Below are 22,214 nucleotides of genomic sequence, written 5' to 3'. Positions count from 1 at the left end.
GCTCCCTGCCTGTGGCCTGGGAAAGTGGGAAAGCAGTCAAGGATGGTCCATAGCCTTGGGACCCTGTACCCACATGGGAGACCCAGAAGAAGCTCCTGGCTCCTGGCGTCAGATTAACTAAGCTCTCACCATTGCAGTCACTTGGGGAGTGAACCAGTGGATGGAAAATCTCTCTCTGTAAATTTGCCTTTCCAATAAAAATAAGTGAATCTTTAAAAAAAAAAAAAGTAAGAATTTTTGGTGCAACCATTTTGAAACCCCTGCCTGCCTACAAGGAGTCTACATGGATCTGAGAAACATTTTGCACCAAAGTAAACTCATCTTTGCCTTCTGTCTTCCCTGGTGCTTTTACAAATGTTCCCTGTGGACTCCTGTACCAGAGTGTATATTGTGTGGCTCCTGTATCGCACACTCCCCCGTCTCACGGGCCAGAATCACAGGATTTAATTGCCAGGGCTGTGGGCATAGCCTCCAGGGACCAGGGCCTGAGGGTGGCAGCAGGGTCCCTGCAGGGTGCCCTCACGCTCGCCTGCCACTGTGCACCTGCAGAGGCGGTTGTGGAGTCGGCCCTGTATAAGTGCGTCCTGAAGCCCTTGAAGGAGGCCATCAATTCCAGCCTGTACGAGATCCACAGCAAGGATGGCTCCCTGCAGCAGCTCAAGGACAACCAGCTGGTGGTCCTGGCCACCACCACCACCGACCTGGGCATCACCACCAGTGTGCCCGAGATGCCCACCATGGAGAAGATCCTGCAGAAATTCACCAGCATGCACAAGGCCTACTCGCCTGAGAAGAAGATCTCCATCCTGCTCAAGACTTGCAAGCTCATCTACGACTCCATGGCCCTCAGCAACCCAGGTAGGACCCGGTGGGCAGCCTGGAGGAGGTGGGCTCGGGTGGGGGAGCTGAGCAGAACCTGGGGCTGAGTCCCCTGTGCTACAAGACTGTCAAAGCCCTGGCATTCTAGGTGCAGGGCTGGGGTGAGAATCCAGGGTGTAGCCAGTGATCCCTGGGGACCTTGTTCATCTGATGGGGGAGGGTAGTTAATTGGCTAAAGTTGGGGACCAGGAGGAGACCCTGAGCAGCTGAAACACTGTAGGCCAGGAGGGAGCCCGCCCTTCATGTGCCTGTGCAAGAGTTAAGGAAAGGCACAGATGCAGCTGAACTGCAGCACAGCAAAGCAGGTGCAGAGCAGCCAGTGTCCCATGGCGCTGCAGGCTCTCACAAAATCACCACCCGGGACTGACCAGGCAGGGTCTGTGCCAGGCCTCCGTCTGCCCGCCGTCATCTCTGAGTGCTTGTCTGAATCCCCGGTTCTCCTTTTCTCTAGGGACATGGTGGCTCAGTGTTAGGGACTCTCCCTCCCACAGCATGACCTCATCTTAGCTAATTATATCCACAATGTTGCCATTTCCAAATAAGGCAGGAATTTTCAGCGCAGAGCATGCCCCGTGAGTGTGAAGGGAACGCAGGGTAGTCCGTAGCAGGTGCCATGAGCAGTACTGGGGATGACCACCCAGGCAACGGGACAGGTGCACACAGGTGTGGGTCTGGGTTGACATGCACAGCGCTTGGCCAGAAGTCACTGCTCTGACCGTCTTGGAGCAAGACAGCCCAAGACAGCCCAAGGCAGGCTCAGAGATGCCCTGTGCATACGGGGTAACAGCAGTAAGACTGGATCAGGCAAGAGAGGGTCAGCGTCCCATGGGACCCTCTGCTGGAGGGCAGCGGGAACACACAGGCTGTCCCTGGGACCCAGCTGTGCCCCTTGCTGGCTGTGTGACCAGACTCCTATCACTTGGCAGCTTCAATTTCCCCTTGTGCTTATGGCACAGCCTGTCATTTGTCTGTGACTGGCGGCCAGCATGTACTCTAGTTACTGCTCTCCCTGGCCAGATGTCTGATACCAGGGCACCATCTCCCCAGGGCCCCAGCAGGCTCCAGGGCTTGGCATCCCCCACCTCCACCTCAGGCATCGGCATGGAGACCACCTGGGGAGGGCAAAGGGCTGTTCTGTTCACAGTCTTGGTCCCCATTGTTGGCACTGATGCCCAAACACCTGAAAGTTTGCAAAGGGGCTGTTTGCTTTGCTGAAAATTTCCTAAAGAGCCAGGCTCTGGGATGGGCAGGATGGAAATGAAAGGTGGCAGCAGCTAGAACCCAGGCACCAGGTGCTGCTGGCAGGTGGACTGGCACCCCCTCAGAGGGGACAGGGCTGCTCCTTCCTCTGAGGGAGGGAAAGGGGGGTGGGGGCTCTGCCAATTCAGAAGCCAGGCCCAGACACCCAGACTCTGAGCCATGAAGGTCAGGTCAAGGTGAGGTTCAGGAAAGCCAACCCTGGTGTTCCCTCTGCAGTGAAGAGGTTGAACCCTGGCTTTGGTGCTATAATTTTGGGCCCTGACAAGTGCATGAAACAGGTTTAAGATGGGACAAGGAGTGGGACATCCCATGGGACGCACAGCCTCGGTCTTCCCACCCATAAAAGGGAGCTAGGACTGCCTCTCCCAGGGTACTTGGAAGGCTCGCCAGGGTCCCACCATATGGCACAGGACAGGTCAGGCCCTGAGCCAGCCTCACCCCAAACAATCCTGCAGGTCCCTGTTTGATAGTCAGGGCTTTGGTCTGAGACACACTCTTTTGAAACGTTTCATTGGGAAACCATCTCTGACTTCAGAGTCCCTGACATGGAAATGGTGCCTGGGCCAGGGACACTTGCGTGCCCTCGTCCTCTATGACTTGATAACGCCCGACCCCGCCTGCTTGGTCAGTTTCTCTGCCCTGCCCGGGCTCTTTGTGGACATGGTTTGGGTTCTGCATCGGATGCATCTGAACCTTCACCCCCGAGTGACTGTGGGACCTGTGTGAGCAGACGCACCTCCCAAGCCACGCTGTCCATCTCCCAGATGCCCCTGGGCTGTGTCGCCAGCTGTCCTTCCTAGATGTTGCCTGGCTTCCTAAGAACCTGTGAGCATGTCTCCCTCCTCTAGTGTAGGGTCCCCGGAAGGACTGCAGTGTGGAATTTTCTAGAGCCTCTCTCCATCACCGGTGGCATGAATGTGAGGAAGATGGGTTGTCCTCCCCACCTCCACCCTTTGCTAATGAAAGTTCCCCATCTGAGGTCAGGCAGCCATTTCCTCCAGATTAGATCCTGGCTGGGCCTTAGTAACCAGATCCCGAAAGACTCTTCCATTCTCTTCCAACTTTAGCATCCAGCGGCTGCAGGGCTCTGACTCCCACTTGCTCCTGCCTCGGGCACCCAGTGGCAGCTCCTGCTGCTCCAAGTGTTAGCTCCAGAGTCACTGGGGACCCCAGGAAGCAGCAGGGCTCCCAGCTGTATCCCACCCACCTCCACTGACCTGCAGCATCCACTGTCCAGCCCGTCCTAGCTCTGCTTCCAGATTGCCTAGGGCCCAGCCTCTAGGATTGGGACCCACGATGCTAGTAGCCGCAGCCTGGCATAGTCACCCCCAAGCACCCCCTGGAAACAGGAAGGCAGCGGGGCAGAAGGCAGAGGGGAAGTGGCTGCTGGCAACATCTATTAGAAACAAGAAAAAGTGGGTAGACTTAGACACACAGATCAAATCTTTCCAGAAAGATGGTTTGTTGTTGTGCCCATGCTACAGAGGACCTGGTACCCACCAGGAATTGTCTCCCTACAAAGCCCGTGCTGCTAGGCGGGCAGCCAGCCTGAGAGCTGACCCCGAGTCGACATTTGAGTCCCACTCGGGGGCATCTTCCATGAGGCCGGGACTGGAGTCCTGGGTCAGGTGTCTTGCAGTTCTCAGCAGCAAATGGCTCTGGAGAAACTAGGCTCTCATCTGGTGGTGGTGAGTCAGCTGGGTTCCTCCTGGGCTTTCGTGAGACTTGGTAAGAGAAGCTTCTGAATTACGAACTAGCACTGTGGCATTGCAAGTTAAGCTACCGCCTCCTGTATCAGCACTCCTCAAATGGCATTGCTTTGAGATATGTCTGCTCCACTCCCAATCCAGCTCCCTGCTTATGGCCTGGGAAAGCTGCAGTGGATGGGCCAAGTGCTTGGGCCCCTGCAACCACGTGGGAGACCCAGAGGAAGCTCCTGGCTTTTGGCTTGGGTCTGGCCCAAGTGATCATTTGGAAGTGAACCAACAGATGTGATCTGTTCTCCTTCTCTCTCTCTGTGGCTCTGCCTTTTGGATAAATAAATTTTAAAAGAAGAACTTTCGCATCCATCTCTCCCATTATTTTGGCAACCTACCTCCTTTAGGGAAAAAAAAATTATTTATTAAAAAATCAGAATGACCAATTCATCAGTTAGTTCATGCCCCCAGATGGCCCCAAATGGCCCAGTGCTGGACCAGGCTGAATCCAAGAATCGGGAGCTACTTATGGGTTCCCCACATGGATGCAGGGACCCAAACACCTGGACCATTCTCTGCTGCTTTCCCAGGGAGATGGACTGGAAGTAGAGCAGCCAAAGTCCGAAACAGTGCTCCCAGGTGGGATGCTGACCCAACTCCCACCAGGACGAAGGCTGGCCCCAGTCATTCTCAAATGTGATGTCCAACAGCTGGTGCTGTCATTTGGGGAAAATAGATAGATCCAAGCCCAGGACCCCCTTTAGATGGGACAGGGAGGAAGGAAGGATAAGGATGTGAAACTTCGGCTGTCAGGAGTAGGAGACCTGCCAGGGGGCGCTGAGTGCCCACGGGCAACTGCCTCCCTTCCTTGGGCTATGACCAAGCACTAATGCTGCAGGAGCTTCCTGCTCCCCAGGGATGGGGTGCACAGGGCCAGGCTGTGGGACGAGGCGCGTGGAGGGTTGGTGGTGGAGCCTGGGTCCTGCACTGCCTGCCATTCGTCGGTCTGCAAAGTTGAGCATGTACAGCTGATTCAGGCAGGGCTGGGAGGGGGGTTGGCTCTCAGTGGAGACCCCAAGGGCCTGCTGATAGGGACCCCAAGGATTTTATAAAAATTGATGTTAAGGGGGTACACTTTTGGTGTAGTGGTTTAGTCGCTGCTTAAGACACTTGCCTCCTGTAGCCCAGGTCTCTGGCTGCATTCCCGGGTGCAGCTTCCAGCTGCCGTCCACCCTGGCAGGCAGTGGGCAGTGGATTAAGGACCTGGATCCCTGCCACCCACAGGCGAGACCGACTTCACTCTGGCTCAGTCCCAGCCTTTGCCAGCATTGGGTTGTGAACCAGCCGGTGGAATCTCTCTCCTTCTGTCTCTCTGCCTTTAGAAAAACAAAGCAATTGACCAGACTTAACATCTGTGCTTTAAAAAGCTAAGCTGATTGTTGATAACGTGTGTCTAGTGGTGGAAGATTTGTTTCCAGTATATTGTGGGGTCCCCTCCAGTCTTTGTGAGATGGATAAATACCGTCCCCCCCAACCCCACCACCATGTCCAATCCCTCGAGTTGATTTCCTGCTCGCGTCAGTTGAATCCCACGCAGAGGGCTAGGCTGGGTGCTCTGCTTCCCCGGGCCATGCAGGGGCCCAGCCAAGAGGGGCACTGGAGGTCCCCTGCCTTGCTGCTCCGCCCCACCACAGAAGCACAGTTGAGGCCCTGACCCTGTCACCTTGGGAGGTGTCATAGGCCACTCCCCCCACCTCTCGGGATAGTTGTGTCTACTATTCAGCGCATCCAGTAACTCAGCAGGTGCCACACCGTGCTCTTTGCATCAGCCTTATCTTTTCACGCTCACCACCACCGCATGGACTATGACACTCTCATTGTCAAGACAGATGAGGCTTGAAGAGATTTCAGATTACACCCAACAGGGGAGTGTGGACTGAGGCTTCTATCCAGGAGCCTCGCTCAGTGGCTGCCTCTCCCGCCTCTGCAGCTGGTCTTTCTCTGGAATCCTGGAGTCGGGAATGACCGGGCAAAGGTGGACCCAGCTGCGTTGCCTCTCAAGTCTCCAGGCTTTTCCAGCCGGGCAGGTGGGGCCTCTGTGGCTGAGCCCGGCATAGCTGCCAGGCTGAGCTCTCTGCAGGGAGCAGGAGTGGGAGCTGGCACCTGCCGCAGGCGGCACTGCTCCGAGCAGCAGCACTTTCTTCCTTGGAGCGTGTGGCAGAGGAGGACACTATGCTGAGCACCCTTCAGCTCATTTGTATGGGAAGGAGAGCTTTCTTCTCCAGCATCTTCCAGCAGGTGGTGCATGCATTAATAATGACCCCTTAGCGAGCTTCCTCTGCCCCTGCAAGTGGCACACAGCTGGAACCGGCAGGACGATAGCTGGTTGTAGCCAGCAGGACTTTCAGATGCACAGCCAGGTGGGTGTGACCTCTGACCCACACACCACAAGTGTTCAGGCCACTGGGTTATGCTGTGGTGGCATCCGGCATCCCAGGGGCACTGCCTGAAGTTTCTGAAGTCTCCCTGTGCAGAGGGCTGGACCTGGGAGCCCAGGTTTCCCAGAAAGCTGAAGGCAGCCCTGGCAGCTTGGGGAGCTGGGCACGCCTTCCTCCCCATGAGACTGAATGGAAGGCTATGCGTGAATGGCTGTGCTGTGTACACTGGCAGCAGCTCAGGGGAGCTGGGAGCTTTTCCTCCCAACTCCAAGTTCATGTTGCCAGCTTGCAAGTGGCCGTGGTGGAAATAACTTGCAGCATGAGATCTGGCCTTTTGCTGCCTGTCAGGGCTGTCTGTTCCCCTCAGAGAGCCTGTTGGGAAGCCCTCCCTAGCATGCCACTGCCCAGGCATGTAGACCTCACTGTCCGTGCCCGTGACCCTGACTCTGGCCAGGAAGTGGAGTCCAGTGAGAACATACTCAGCTTCTGTTCAGTCCCAGTCAGCATCCTATATCCTAGGCCCAGTGCTGGGGCCTGGAATAGCCATCATGGGCAGAGGCTCAGAGAAGCTTAATGACTTGCCCCAGCTCACACAGCCTCCATCCCTGCCGCTGGAGAGCCCCCAGGGTGAGAAAAAAAGCCAAGCACTAAAGCAGTCAAAATGAGGGGAGGGCTGGGCTGTGACTCAGGGGTCCAGGGCTGTGCAGGAGGCTGGCGTGGGATGCCTGGGAGGAGCGCCACCACTCTGCTCGTCACCTAGCTGCCTGCCCCTGTGCACCTTGCAGACAGCAGTGAGCGCTACAGGTCTCAGGTCCCACCCATGGTGGAGACCCAGAGTAAGCTCGGGCCTCCCGATTTTGGCCTGGCCCAGCTGATGGAGAGGGAACCAGAGGATAGCAGATTTAAAAAAAAAAAAAAAATCCTTTTTTTTTTGGAAAGACATCAGATTTACGGAGAAAAGGAGGGACAGAGAGAAAGATGAAAAATCTTCCATCCACTGGCTTACTCTCCAAGTGGCCACAGCCAAGACAATCTGAAGCCACGAACCAGGAACTTCTAGGTCTTTTTTTTTTTTAAGATTTTATTCATTTTATTACAGCCAGATATACACAGAGGAGGAGAGACAGAGAGGAAGATCTTCCATCCAATGATTTACTCCCCAAGTGAGCCGCAACGGGCCGATGCGCGCCGATCCGAAGCCGGGAACCTGGAACCTCCTCCGGGTCTCCCACACGGGTGCAGGGTCCCAATGCCTTGGGCCGTCCTCAACTGCTTTCCCAGGCCACAAGCAGGGAGCTGGATGGGAAGTGGAGCTGCCGGGACTAGAACCGGCGCCCATATGGGATCCCGGGGCTTTCAAGGCGAGGACTTTAGCCACTAGGCCACGCCACCGGGCTCTTTTTTTTTTTTAAAGATTTATTTTTTATTTTTATTACAAAATCAGATATACTGAGAGGAGGAGAGATAGAGAGGAAGTGGAGCTGCCGGGATTAGAACCAGCAGCCATATGGGATCAAGGCAAGGACCTTAGCCACTAGGCCACGCTGCCGAGCCCAAGGAACTTCTAGGTCTTAAACACAGTGCAGGGTCCCCAGGCTTCAAGCCATCCTCTACTGCCTTCCCAGGCCATAAGCAGGCAGCTGGATGGGAAGCAGAGCATAGGGGACATGAACCGGTGCCCATATGGAATCCCAGCACTTGCAAAGTGAGGATTTAACCATTGAGCCATTGTGCTAGGACCATGGAAGACTCTCATATTCTCTCTTCCTCTCCCTCCCTCCTGCTCCCTCTCCCTGGCTCCCTCTCTGTCTTTCAAATAAATGTTTTACAACATTAAATAAGCAAAACAATAAAGTGTAGAGCAGGAACCATCCAAGTGTGCAGGAGGATGTGGGAGATGACAAGGAGAAGTGGGCAGGGGAGGCAGCCGGGTATCCCAGGCAGGGGGATGGTGATGAACAGCGGGTGGAGGAGGGACGGTGTTCTGAGTTCAGGGACTGGCCCGTGACGCAGCACAGTGGCACTTCTGTGGGAGGCTGATGGAGGCAGAATGCTGTTCTGGGTGTGAAGTTGGGAAGCAGAACAAGCACTGAGAATGGGTGCAATCCAGGAGGGCTTCATGGAGAAGGTGGCTCTTGAGATCCAACATGAAGAGAGCTGTGCTATCAGAGATGAGTGGATTGAAGGGCAGGACACTGCTGGAAGCAGTCACTCACCCATTCACCAGCACTGCTTCCTAGGTACCTTTAAGGTGCCACCATGTGTGTGCCGGTCCGACAGCGATGAGCTGCTCATGGGAGAGCTGTGGACAATCATAGGGTCAAGGGAGCCCCGCAGAGTGGGGTTGTTGAACACTGTGGGGGGCAAGGAGACATGCCCATGCCCCAACGCCCTTCCCCAGGGGTTAGCTGAAATTCCACAAGAGGCCCATGGGAGAAGCAGGAGAAGTACCCGACTTTCTGCACCCAGAGGAGTATGTGTCCTGCCTGTACCCTGCACGCAGGGTCAGTCTCTACATCCCTGGCCAGGGCCCCCAGGCTGTGCACTCTGCAGGTGCGTGGAGCCAGAGGCCATGCTGAGGTGCCCCACAGTGTCTCTGACTGTACCCCCACTGCCAGCCAAGTGGCCACCCACAAGAAGCAACCCCAGGTGTTGTACATCTGCCCCGAGGGCAGCACAGTTCAAGAGCCACCATGTAGCTTGCCCGGGAGGGAAAGTGAGGCAGCTCAGGCCAAGTGCCATTTCTAGCAGGGCTAAACCAGCGCATGTGTGACGGGTAAATTCCAGGAGACATAGGCCTGGGTTTCACATCCTTGCTACAGAACTTGGCCTTGTTCCTCTAACACCTCCTCCTTGCCGGCTCCCGTTTGCCAGGATTCTAAGGCCTGAATTAGCCACATGCAGAACAACTCCAACCACAAAACAGTCTCCTCCTTCCCTCCCGAGAGCCCCTGCTTTGACACTGCCCGTCAGCGCTCAGGAGAAGCCCCAGAAGCTGGCTGCCCCTCTGGCCTCCGTGCCTACACGGGCACCCTGTGGAAGCTCCGCCTGCAATGTTCTCCAGTCCCATAGCAGGGCCCAGTCCTCTGTTCCAGTCCACACCAACTAGAACACAGACTCAGAGACGTGGAGCCCAAGCCACACGGCCTTGCAGGCTCATGCCCTGGGGCTTCCACTGCAGGGCTGTGCGAGCCTTTGCAAAAAGTACCAAAAAAAAAAAAAAGCTCTCAGCCCCTTGAGCCAACTCGCTGGCCAGCTGGGAAGCTTGGGCCACTTGAGCAGGCAGAACATGACTGTCCACAGTCACTCGCGTGGCTGTCGCGCTCTCGCTCTACTCACCTTATACTCTCTAGAGCCCTGAGAGGTTGCCAAGGCCAGTCTTGCAGACTTTGTAGAAACTGAGTGTGGCTAGGACGGCAGGTGTCACTTGTCTGTTCTCTGGACCAGCAGGGCTGAGTTGTGGCCAGAACTCACACTCACAGGGCAGACCTTAAGAGAGGCTTCCCAGTGCCAGCCCTGGATGGTGGCAGCCATGGAGGACCCAGGCTGGCCCAGCCTGTGGAGCGGCACAGGCCTCCTCAGGTCCCCTGTAAGCTCGTCGGGTCGGACCCCGCAGGCAGGTAGCCCAGCTGGCCATGGGCACTGCAGACACGAGCTCTCCGCAGGGGCTGCTGCGTGTAACCCTGAGTGAACTCTTGGGGTTTTGAGCTGTCTGTTGTTTGTTTTGTCATTTGGGAGGCAAGAGAGAAGAAGAGCGTGTGCACTTACAGTGGCCGGCTCACACCCTCACGTGCCTGCAGCAGCACGTGGAGCCTGGTACTGGAAATCCAGGCCAAGACTTCTGTGTGGGTGGCAGGCATCCTGTATGTCCACCACCACTGCTGCTTTGCAGGGTCTGTGCTGGCAGGAAGCTGCAATCAAGCCAGAACCAGGAACCGAACCCATATGGGAGGCGAGTGACTGAACCAGCCCTGAACCGCTAGACCCAACACGCGCCCCAGGCTCTGGGGGCTTTCTCTTAGTTCCTTCATGCACCTGTACTTCTATCTTACTGGTCCCCGTTGGAATTCAGACGAACTCATTCTTATTTCCTGGGCAGGTCAAGGATAACTGTAGGGAATCAATGAACAATGTATTGTAACTGTTCTGAATACTAATTCTCTCTCTCTCACACACATGCAAATAGAACTGACGGGCATTCCTTCATCATGTGCCGGTGCAGCCTGGCCAGCCGGTTCTTCCCCAACCTGTCCCTGGGAACCCTGGCTCCTTCCATCCCGGTCCCCACCATCCTTGGACTTTCTCTGCATCATGAAGGTCACAACCCGGAAGTTAAATACATTGTCACTTCCCCACCTCCCTGAATGCCATCAGCCCTAACTGCCGCGAGCTGCAAGGGAAGCTGGGAAGTATAGTTCGGCCTTTGGATGGGCCACGCCTTGGGTGGTCAGGGGTTGTGTTCCTGAGCAAATGGGAGCAGACCAGGCAGGCCAGGAATGCAAGGCCCCTCCTTGGCCAGCTGGGTGTTGCTTTGGATTCACAGTTCTGGATGAAGCCGTTGGCTTTAGATGGGAAGGGACAGGAGGGCATACCCCAGTTCCAACTCCCTTTGGTGTTCACCCACCTCCCCACGCAGGGCTGCCCACCAGCGCCCACTGGCCATTGCTTACCAGGGCTTGATGTGTGCCAGCCACTGTCGCAGGTGCAAGCCCACCTGCAGGGCCAGGCTTGGGGTGAGGCGAAACCGTAAGGTGCAAGACGGGGTCATAGAAATCGTACATCTGCAATACCCATCATGTGGTCATTATGTGATTTTTTTTTTTTTAGTTGAGTGGCTTTGAGCACAGCTGCAAAGTTGTGCAACTCAAACATCCTCAATTCCAGAATATTTTCATCATGCTAGGAAGAAAGTGCGTGCATTAGCCAGCGCTGTCCTGACCCTCATCCCCTGTCCCTGGCCACTGCTGGCCGGCTTCCCGTCTCTGGATTTGCCGACTCAGGCCCCCCTTAGCAGGAGGAGGACCCTGTGAGAGTTCAGTGTTTTGCTCTCAGGCCACAGCTGACTGCAGATAACAAAAATCATAGAAACTGCAGACAAGCGTCCATGACTATTGGTTGTGGTTTTTTTCCCCACTGTGTAGCATTCTTTTTTTTTTTTAAGATTTATTTATTTTTATTACAAAGTCAGATATACAGAGAGGAGGAGAGACAGAGAGGAAGAACTTCTTTCCAATGATTCACTCCCTAAGTGAGCCGCAATGGCCGGTGCTGTGCTGATCCAAAGCCGGGAACCAGGAACCTCTTCCAGGTCTCCCATGCGGGTGCAGGGTCCCAATGCATTGGGCCTTCCTCGACTGCTTTCCCAGGCCACAAGCAGGGAGCTGGATGGGAAGTGGAGCTGCCGGGATTAGAACCGGCACCTACATGGAATCCTGGCATGTTCAAGGCGAGGACTTTAGCCACTAGGCCACGCCGCTGGGCCCAGCATTCTTTAATTTTACTCTTAGTTTGAAATGTGACAACACGTGTTGGGACGTATCTCTGGCATGCCCATTGCTCCTCTGGCTCAGTGTGGCCCAACGTGGCTCCAGTCACCTGCGTGCTTTCTCTTAATCCTCCATCGGACCTGGGCATTTTGTCCTGCAACCTCCATGCCAAGGCTGGAGGGGTGACGAGGACTTGCTCTGACCACAGCTCTCCCCACTGCACCTCTGCAAGGCCAAGGCAGATCCCACAGCCCCCTGAAGCCTGTATGAGGGCCAGGGCACTGCTGCCCCTTCGCCCCTCCTTCGCACTGTTAGGAGGGGCAGGTGTAAACTCCTTAGAGAGAACTTTCCTCTCCCCTGGAGCTGCCTGCCTCGAGTGAAATGTCACTGAGCAGATCTCCTGTCCTTCAGGGCTCTTCACTTCCCCCAAAAGAAGCCACTAGGGCTTCAGTTGAGAAAAAATACCCGACTTCCCCAGAAGCAGATATATTTCTTTGCAAGAACAATGAAAAAAGGGTGTAACACACTTTCCTCTTCACGTTAGCCGCCAGGAAGCTCAAAGCCAAATGTGAGAACTTTTGTAGGCTCTTGCTTGCCCCTGTACTTTTTTTTGTATTATAATTCTTATTGTAATTTGTATTGGTCTTTATGTTTACATTTTTAAAAAATAATTCTTTATTTTTATTTTAAAGACAGAGCTACAGAGAGAGGAGAGACAGAAAGATCTTCCCTCCCTCCTCAGGCTCACTCCCCAAATAGCTATAATGGCTTGCCTGAGTTGGGCTAGTCAGAAGCCAGGAGCTTTTTCTGGGTCTCCCACCTGGGTGCAGGCGCCCAAGGAGCTGGGCCCTCTGCCATCTTTTCAGCAATTGTCAGGGTGTTGGATTGGAAGTGATGCCACTAGCACTCAATCCAATGCCCGTGGGAGACGCTAGCGCAGCAAGTGGGGGCTTAGCCTGCTATTCCATGGCAATAGCCCTTGTGTTTGCATTTCTACTGACATTTTCCTGTTTTGGCAAGTGTCTGAGCAGACTTTAGCAAGTTTTTTGGAAAATGAAATTGAAAGGTTTTTCTTTTAGTGCAAAAATTTGTTTAAATCCAGGCCTTTTTTTTTTTTTTTTTTTTTTTTTTCAAAATATGAGTTAGGCAGAAACTTCTCAAAGAACTTCTCGGGGGCCAGCATCATGGCTTAACTGGCTAATCCTCTGCCTCTAGGCACAGGCATGTGGGCACCAATTTGTATCCTGACTGCTCCACTTTCTATCCAGCTCCCTGTTTATAGCCTGGGTAAGCAATAGAGGATGGCCCAAAGCCTTGCGACCCTGCACCCACGTGGGAGACCTGTAAGATGCTCCTGGCTCCTGGCTTCAGATTGGCTCTGTTCCAGCTGTTGAGGCCACTTGGCAGGTGAACCAGAAGATGGGAGATCTTTCTCTACTTCTCTCTGTGGATTTGCCTTTCCAACAAAAATTAAATTTTTTAAAAAATACTTTTCAAGGAACTGTATAAGTGAGTTCCAACCTTTTTTGCACCAGAATAACTTTCCTGTTTTACTCCATTTGCCATGAGCTTTTGAAAGTGCCTTGTATTCCCCAATAACTGCCTACATCCTTTGAAAACATGCCCAGTGGAAAAGTACTTCTGGGAGGAACTGTGGGCTGCTGGGCGCGGGCCCCTGGCCAATGTATTTATCTCAACTGAGACACCGCGGGCCACTGCATGGCTGTCTGGGTCACATGCAGACCTAGTAGCCGCCAGCTGAGATCTGGGGGCCCTTGTCTGAGAGGAAGTGAGAAGCTGGCCAGGCACCTACATGGCCATTCTCCACTACGCAGGGCTGCTCAGCCAAGTCCTACTTCCCCAGCGGCCCACAGCAGTGACGCGCTAGACCTCCAGGGCCTTCTGAGTGGTCAGCCCCAGGTGGCCAGAGCCATGCCCACACCACACCCCGCCTGCTGTGGGGAGGCACCTGTTGGCTCTCCCCAGAACTTGACAAAGCCACAGCCCAAGCGTGGGAGGGGTGCAATGAGATTTCGGGTCTCACCCGGTGCCAGGCAGGCTTGTCTTAGAGGAAGGGAGGGATACGTGGCTGTTGTGATTGGCAGGGGCAGGAAACTACCCAGAAATGCCCTGTGAGGCGCACAGCCGGGATGACTGGGTGGGGCTGAGAAATGTCAGGTAAACTGAGCTTGGCAAAGAGGGGGCGACCGTGGGAGGAGGGACGGGGTGGGGGACTTGCTCACTGTCAGAGGGCACCTCCTCTCCAGGAAGCCTCATCCAGGTCCCTCCTAGAATTGGGGAGCAGAAGCAAACTCTCCCTCACCCTGCACGTCCCTGCCCCTGACTCTGGTTGGGCAGGACCACAAGGACTACCTCCCGGGCTAACCTGAGCACTGTGGCTGAGACTCCACTTGGGACCCTCACATCCCAGCATCCCGAAGCGGAGCACCTGCTATTGGGTCCCATCTCTGCTTCGGATCCAGCTTCCTTCTTGCTAATGCAGCTGCCCACGCAGGCAACAGGTGATGGTTCAAGTTCTTGGCACCCTGCCACCCACATGGGACACTGGACTTGGGTTCCTGGCTGCTGGCTTCTGGTTCTGGCCTGACCCAGCCCCCAGCTGTGGCAGACACTTGGGGAGTGAACCAGCAGAAGGAATCTCTCTCTTCCTCTTTCTCTCGCTCTCCTCTGTCTCTGCCTGTCAAATGAAAACAACATTTTCCAAGAAGAGGCCCAGGTCATCACTGCCTTGTCCTTCCTCCTCCCAGGGAAGCCGTACGGGGCGGACGACTTTCTCCCGGTGCTCATGTACGTGCTGGTGCGGAGCAGCCTCACCGAGCTGCTCCTGGATGTGGAGTACATGATGGAGCTGATGGACCCTGCCCTGCAGCTGGGGGAGGGTGAGTCCCTGCCCCTTCCCCCCTTCCCCCCTTCCCTCTACAGGCCCCTGGCTCAGCCTCCTGGGTGCAGGGCTGAGCCCTGGGGACATGGTGTGAGTGTGACTCCTTGGCAGTAGCAATGAGCCAGAGGCCCATGGTGAACGTGGTCCTGTGGATGTGCAGCCACGAAAGGCCTCCTGGAAGAGGTGCCACCAGAAAAGATGAGAGAAAACCACCCAGATACAGAAAGGCCTGGATGACAGAGGGAACAGCAGGCTCTGGGAGTTGGCTGCTGTTATGGAACCTCACAGGAGTGATGGGTTCTTAGGCAGAGGGCCCTGGCTGCAGCTCTTGGGCCCCCTGCCCGTCCAGCCTGGGTCATGGTCTCTGGCAGTGGGAGGACAGTGTCCTGCGAGGGCAGCCCCAGTAGGTGGGGACAGAGATGTGGTTTGTGCCACCGCACCCTCCTGGTTCCTTCCTCTCCTCCTTCCCACGACTTCCTCCCGCCCACTGAGCCCTTGAGGTGCTGTCCCCAGCCCAGACCTCAGCTCTGGCAGGGGCCTACCGGCTTGTCCCCCGAGACTGCAGCCTGGAACGCCAGAGGGGTCAGTCAGGCCCTGATGGCCCCTGCAGGCTCTGCAGTTCCCAAGGTTGTCCCACTCGGACTCGTGTCCGTGGGCGTTTGGTGCATGTGCTAATCTCTGGAGGCCCATGCGACGTAGGTGGTTCTGTGAGTGCTGCCAGCTCGAGGGTGCGTGCTCAGCTGTGACATTGTCATCGTGTGGCTTTGGGACCTCTGAAGCTATTTTTTCTTCTCAGTTAAAATCTTCCTACTAGTGGGTCAGTTTATTTCTCAGGAGGATCTAAGAGTTTGTGAGACACCAAGCTTTAGTTAGTAGTAATGATCTTGTGTCTGGCACATCCAATGGCACATCCACTCTTGTATCCCAATTTATTATCTACACATCACCTGTCTGCTCATCCATCCACGCATTCACCCATCAGCCTGTCTCCCCACACATCTTTCCATCTATCCGTCAATGTCTGTATCTATACATCCACTTGTCTCTTTATCCATCTACCCATCCATCATCCATTTATCAGCTGTACATCCACACGTGCGCCTCTTCTTTGCCCTCTCCCACCCACCCACCAGCCCACCAGCCCACCTGCTCATCCCTGCCAGACACCTGTGAGAATGAATGAGTGTTTTGTTGTTCACGCCACCTGCTTGCGCCTTCCTGCTTGGTTTCCCTCGCTCTGTGAGCGCGCGCGCACACACACACACAGAAGGATCCCCAGGCCCAGGAGGCAGGGAGAGGCCTCGAGGCTCCAGGCCGGAAGACAGAAGGGGAGAGAGGTAGGGCTGTGGGCAGGATTAGCTCGCAGAACTCTGCGTTCCCCAGGCCCTGCCCCCCGAGGGACAGATGTGTCAACTCCGCCCTTCCAACACACATTCAACAGGAAGCTGTGCATGGTCTTGAGGGCTGCTGTGCCTGAAACAGCTACGGGTTCAAGGTTCACATGTCAAAAGTCACCGCAGACAGCAGAAGATGCCGACACCGAGCCAAGGGCAGGTGCTCCCACAAGCCAGCACCCCAAGCATCAGCAGCCTCGTGTACAGAGATTTCTCACGTCGACAAGAGTGTTACTCTAACGTAAAAAAAAAATCCCTAAAGGGGTTGGAAGATGCTGGATACTTGGGGCAGGATGGGTGCCGGAGCCAGGCTCCGTCCCATGTGTCTCCAATCTCCCATGAGCCTGACTGCTCCCTGTTGAACACAGGCCCGCAGGCCAGCAGTCACGTCCCTGGGGAGCCCTGTGTCCTGAGCTTGTGCCCCACACAGGAATGGAAATGGGACGGGGCACCAGGTCCCACTATCCTTGCAGCAGATGTGTGGGGCCAGAGCAACCAGGGACTTCCTGTAGACCATAAGGAGGGCCTAGTCGCTGGCTGCTGGGGCACTGCCCCCAACCCCCCGTCTGGCCTCTCTCTCTTGCTGCCACTGCTCTGGGAAATCATCGGGTGCGCAGGAGCCCAGCAGCTGCTGGGCGCCTGACTGGAAGCAGTTCATAAATCCACACCTCTCCCAGAAGCGGCAGCACAGCCCCTGCTGGCTGATAGCTGGAGCGTCAGGCCTGGCAATGAGGTCTTACCCAGTGCAGGCTTGTCCAGTTGCTGGGCAGCCCAAGCCGCTCCAAAACTCACAGTGGGCTCTCCTGCCACCTGGTGGTCGTAGCTGGAACTGCGTATCCTCAAAGCCAAATTGGTTAGGCAAAGGGGAGCTCCGGCTGTGAGTCGGCAGGAGGGTCCTAGACAGGGCTCCGTGCTCTGAGCGATGCAGTGGCTGGAGGGGCTAGGGAGACCCTGACAGGCAGATGGGTGAGTGGTCTAGTAGTTCCGCACACCAGAACACAGGAGAACATGAATACAGAATTGCCAAAGCCGCCCTCTCTCCCATGTGGCCATGACAAAGTACATGACCTGTGAGCGTGAACTTTCCCATATGGGCAGTAGAGCAGATGGGGACGTACAGCTTCACCGAGTGGACACAAAACAACCCACAGGGTGGCCAAGAAGAATACCCTTGGCATGGACATGTCCAGTAAAGCAGCCCTGGACAGCCGGCAATCACTGGCCAGCTCACATGTCTCCACACCCAGCTGCAGTCTTGAAGCCTGTCACCTCAGATCACAAAATAACTGCTGTGCTCCTGCGCTCACCTCTGTGCTCCAGGACACGCAAAACCCCAGAGAGCTGTCATCCTAATCTCTGTGCTGCCCAGAGACCTCCACTTCCCTCCAAGGATCCCCAGCAGGGGGTTCTTCTCTGGCTAGCGCAAGGGAGTTCTTGGATTTTTGTCAGGTGTTACCTAGGGGGAAAAAAAAGTAGGGTTGGAGGGAGAAAGAAAGGAATGGATGGAGAGTGGTAGGGAAGCCCATGGCAGTGCCACGGGCATGGGCAGAGCTGGAGAGTAGGAGAAGGCAGACTGCCCAAAGCCACCTCGTCCTGTGGGTCCCTGACCACCGTGTGACCCTGGCCACATCCTCCTCCCTCCTTCTCTGGGTCCTGGCTCACCGCTCCTCTTGCCGAAGTTCCTAACACAGGTGCAGTGAAGGTGTGGCATCCGTGCACGCGTCCTTCTAACTGTGCACGTCTTTCATTGTGAAACCTTGTGGAAGTCTTGCAGCCGGAAGCACCCCAAAGCTGCAGTCATTTCAGAAAGCAGCGGGCAGCGAGAACCGGGCCGTTAGCACAAGAAGGCAGAAGTGAAGGGAGAAGCAAATGATACGTTCCACCAACTTCAATTTTATTATTATTTAAGATTTATTTATTTTTATTGCAAAGTCAGATATGCAGAAAGGAGAAGAGACAACGAGGAAGATCTTCTGTCTGCTGATTCACTCCCCAAATGACCGCAGTGGCCAGAGCTGAGCCAATCCAAAGCCAGGAGCTTCTTCCAGATCTCCCACGTGGGTGCAGGTGCCAAGGCTTTGGGCCATCCTTGACTGCTTTCCCAGGCCACAAACTGGATAGGAATCGGGGCTGCTGGGATTAGAACTGGCACCTATATGGGATCCTGGCGCATGCAAGGCAAGGACTTCAGCCACTAGGCTACTGTACCTGGGCCTAACCTTTAACTTTAAACTGCATGTAATGGTGCAACCATAATCAAAACTTCCTCTACATCATTTCTAGAACAGACAATACATTCACAAGGACTCACATTTTAAAAACATTTACTTGGGCACCAGGGTTGTCACACAGCATGTTAAGCCACTCCCTGCCAGCTTGACTCCTGGCTGCTCTGCTTCCAGTCCAGCTCCCTGCCACTGTACCTGGGGAGAACAGCCAGCGGCAACCCCAGTGCTTGGGGTCCTGCACCCACAGGGGAGACCTCGCTGGATGAAATTCCAGGCCTCCTGACACCTGGCCCAGAGCTGACTGTTGTGGTTATTTGGGAAGAGAAACAAAGTTTGGGAGCTTGCCTATGCTTGCTGACTGGTTCGCTCTCTTCCTCCTTCCCTCTGTCTATGTTGCTCTAAGTATAAACCTGGTGAGACCGTGGAACCAGTGTGAGGTTGGAAGCAGGTGCTGGAGCTGCGCTGGCAGTGGGTGGGGCCAAGAGCGAGTGGGCGGGACTGCCAGCTACGAAGGGGCGGGGCGGAGGCGGCCCCAGCTCAGCCTCCTCCCACCCTTGTCCGTGCAGGCTCTTACTATCTGACCACCACCTACGGGGCCCTGGAGCACATCAAGAACTACGACAAGATCACGGTAACGCGGCAGCTGAGCGTGGAGGTGCAGGACTCCATCCACCGCTGGGAGCGCCGGCGCACGCTCAACAAGGCCCGGGCCTCGCGCTCCTCCGTGCAGGTGCGGCTAGTGTGCAGAGATGGGGTGGGTGTGACCATGGACCGCGCACTGCCTTCAGAGCGGCAAGGAGAGGACCCTAAGCCCCTTCCTGTGTCCAGTTCTGGTCGGACAGCCGAGCTGGGTTTGGCAGGAATAAGCCAGTCACTGCCAGCCCTCGGCACCTGCCATGGCCTAGCACCTCTGGTCTTGGAGTTGGGAGTGTCTGGCTTGGGGAATCCCAGCAGCCATGCTGTAAAGCCTTGGGACCCTGGAGAAATACAAGGACCTCTGCCAAGGGTCCCTTATCCCTAGCCTGTCCTCCCAGTTCCTGATCAGACTTCTGCCATGTTGCCCTTCTGCCCAGTCCCCACCGCAGCATGCATGCCAGCCTGCCACTTTCCCAGAACCCAGCTAACCCGTTGCCCTGCCCCTACACGTGCTGTCCTGCTCCTGCCCACCTGTGCTGCTCTTACTGTCCATCCTGCAAGCCCACTCAGCTGCTCTAACAGACTCCACTGGGGAGCCTTCCCTGATACCCACGCCCACTGCCCACAGGCTGAGTGAGACACCTGTGTGCTGCCCAACTGTCTGCCACTCCCATAACCACCCACATCACCCCGTGCTGTGGCCCTGTGTGCAGGGAGGCACCCAGGGGCTCCACACCCAGGGTCCAGGACAGAGGGGCTGTCATCTTCCAGAGCACCTGGAGCCCACCCACCCTGAACCCCATTCCTGGCTTTTAAGATAGCCCAGCCATCATGGGGCAGGAGTCCAGTCCCCTGGAGCAGGAGGTACACCTTCTGGACCCTGAGCAATCCAGCCACGGTCTGGGACTGCATTGTTCCTGTCCCCACCGGCTGGCTTCCCAGGCCATAGGATGACCCAAATTTATGAGAGCCCTAGCCTCCTCAGCCCTTCCCAGTGCTGTCTCCACACCCTGGCCTTCAATCCTGTCCCTGGGGTGAGAGCCCAGAGCCGGCAGGCAGAGAAGACAGGAACCCCCTGGGAGGCTTGATGGGAGACTAAGTGGACACAGGCAGAGAGAGACGGGGCTGTGCCAAGTGGTGGCCATGGCCCCATGGCCTGACTGCCGCCACCACTCCGTCCAGCAGGGGGCAGACCGCGCCCAGCGGATGGCACCTGCACAGGAGGTGCCAGGCTCCTAGCCAGCTCCTGCCTCCTCTCAGGGAGCTCAGGGCTGAGGGTGGCCCAGCCCATGCCCCAGGACTCGCTCGAGAGGGCCAGGAGCTGCACGTGTGCGCACAGGAACTCCCACCCCAGGCCCCCAGCACTCGAGGTACCCTCTCCCTGCCCTGCCTACTGAGCCCAGATGCCGGGGGCTCTGAAAGAATGGAGTGATGGGGTCAGGAGACCCGCAGGGGAGTACATAGAGGGAGGGGTCGCAGGTGCACTAGCCCCCATCTGCGCCATGCTCCTGTGCCATGTGCCAGCGACCTTGAACCCTCCCTTTCGCCCCGCAGGACTTCATCTGTGTGTCGTACTTGGAGCCCGAGCACCAGGCACGGACGCTGGCTTCGCGGGCGGACACGCAGGCGCAGGCGCTGTGTGAACAGTGCGCTGAAAAGTTCGAGGTGGCGCAGCCGCAGGAGTACCGGCTCTTCGTGCTGGTGGACGGGCGCTGCTTCCAGCTGGCCGACGAGGCGCTGCCCCACCGCATCAAGGGCTACCTGCTGCGGAGCGAGCCCAAGCGCGACTTTCACTTCGTATACCGGCCCCTGGACAGTGGCGGCAGCGGTGGGAGCCCGCCTTGCCTCGTGGTGCGAGATCCCAACTTCCTGTGAGGCAGGGTGGCCACGGGGTCTCTGAGGGCGGGATCCCTGAAGACCTGTATGTGGAGCAGGCAGCCTGGGCACATTTACCTGTGCACACTTCCACCTGCAGCCACACGTGCATATTACCCAGAGCATGCCAAGGCCAGTGTGGCAGGATGCTTGTGAAAACAACACCAAGGAGCAGCCAAGGACGCTTCCCAGGAACAACTCATAGCCCTAAGACCAAGAAACAGACTCAGGGCTGGAAGCGGAGCTGCAGCAGGCAAGCCCACTCCCTTCCCGCAGCTCCTTCAGCCGCCCCATTCCTCTTTCTCAGGAAGAGCCCAGGGTTCATTTGCCAAGTTCAGGCAAGGAAGGGGTGCCTGGCCAAGGCTGCTTCCCTGCCCCCTGCCCCTGGGGCTGGGCTGTTGGGGTCTGCCCAGCCTCCCAGGAGCATCTCAGGTGTGTGTGGAGCAGACAGGGGGCTCCCCTGCCTCCACCATCAGCCCTGACAGAAGCAGCCAGGACACAACAGGACCATCCAGTGGCCACATAGGGGAGCCCACAGGGACGCTTCCCTGATGGACACTTCGTTCCCGCCCCCAGGACTGTGGCAGCCAATGGAAGAGACACCTGCCTGGGTGGGGGGAGAGGAATAAAAGCTCATTTGAAAAGAGCATCTGCTATGTTTGGGGGTCCTCAGCCTCTAGCACATGCCTTCCGGGTGGGATTCACAGAGGCCCTGCCTGCCTCTGAGGGGCCTGTCCTGCACGGGAACCTGGGGCTCAGGCTCAGCCACCTGCAGCCTTGGGGACCCTGGGCCATGGCTCCCTTGGCCACTGCTGTCCTGGGTTCTCATCCCTCCTAACCCCAGGTCCTTTTCACAGTCATCTCTCCCCTTTCTGCCTCTGCTGTAGGGACACCATTCCCAGTAGTCTTGTTTGGCCGACTCCAACCCACCCTTCAAAGCCCAGCTTCTTCAGGAAGCTTCCCTGACTGCTCAGGCTGGACCAAGCAGTCCTGACCCATGTCCCCACAGTTCTTGCTTCACAAATCGCACTTATGTGCTATTGTTTCCCAGCTAGCCGGGAACTGTGTGTGATTGCATCCTGGCCTTGGTTAGAAATAGCTGCTCATCAGTGCCTCCAGTGTAGACCGTAACACTCACCTCACCCCAGTGTGAGTGGCCATGAGTAGGTGTCCAGGCATGGGGAGCTGGCCTTAGCGCACTTCAAATCCCAGGATCCAACCCTCTTATTGGCTGGCCAGCAAACACCTGTTGTACTCTGGCTCCAGTCCAGTTCGGTGGGAGACACACCCTATTCTACCCTACCCCTGCCCAGGATACATTGCCTGGCCCCGGAGGTTCACAATACAGATGTGAGGAGGCAGAGAAAGACCCCACAGCAGGGGGCAGCTGGCCACAGGCTCACAGTGTCCCCACCCTCG

The 22,214-nt window shown here is 56.3% G+C and overlaps 1 protein-coding gene across 1 annotated transcript in view; it reads left to right on the top strand.

Moving 5' to 3' along the window:
* RIN3 (Ras and Rab interactor 3) overlaps positions 1-21,439 on the top strand; it is an 88,584-nt gene extending 67,145 nt beyond the window's left edge. Inside the window, exons 7-10 of the mRNA XM_058655104.1 lie at positions 550-858; positions 14,529-14,660; positions 18,851-19,014; positions 20,475-21,439. Coding sequence (XP_058511087.1) covers positions 550-858; positions 14,529-14,660; positions 18,851-19,014; positions 20,475-20,795 — 926 coding nt within the window. The 3' untranslated portion in view covers positions 20,796-21,439. The remainder of the gene's footprint in view (positions 1-549; positions 859-14,528; positions 14,661-18,850; positions 19,015-20,474) is intronic.
* The last annotated feature ends 775 nt before the right edge of the window (positions 21,440-22,214 follow it).

Source organism: Ochotona princeps, chromosome 26 (assembly GCF_030435755.1).
Source record: "Ochotona princeps isolate mOchPri1 chromosome 26, mOchPri1.hap1, whole genome shotgun sequence".
In the NCBI taxonomy this organism is placed as follows: Eukaryota; Metazoa; Chordata; class Mammalia; order Lagomorpha; family Ochotonidae; genus Ochotona; species Ochotona princeps.
The sequence above is the reverse complement of the archived record's forward strand: the minus strand, read 5'-3'. Positions and strand labels throughout refer to the sequence as shown.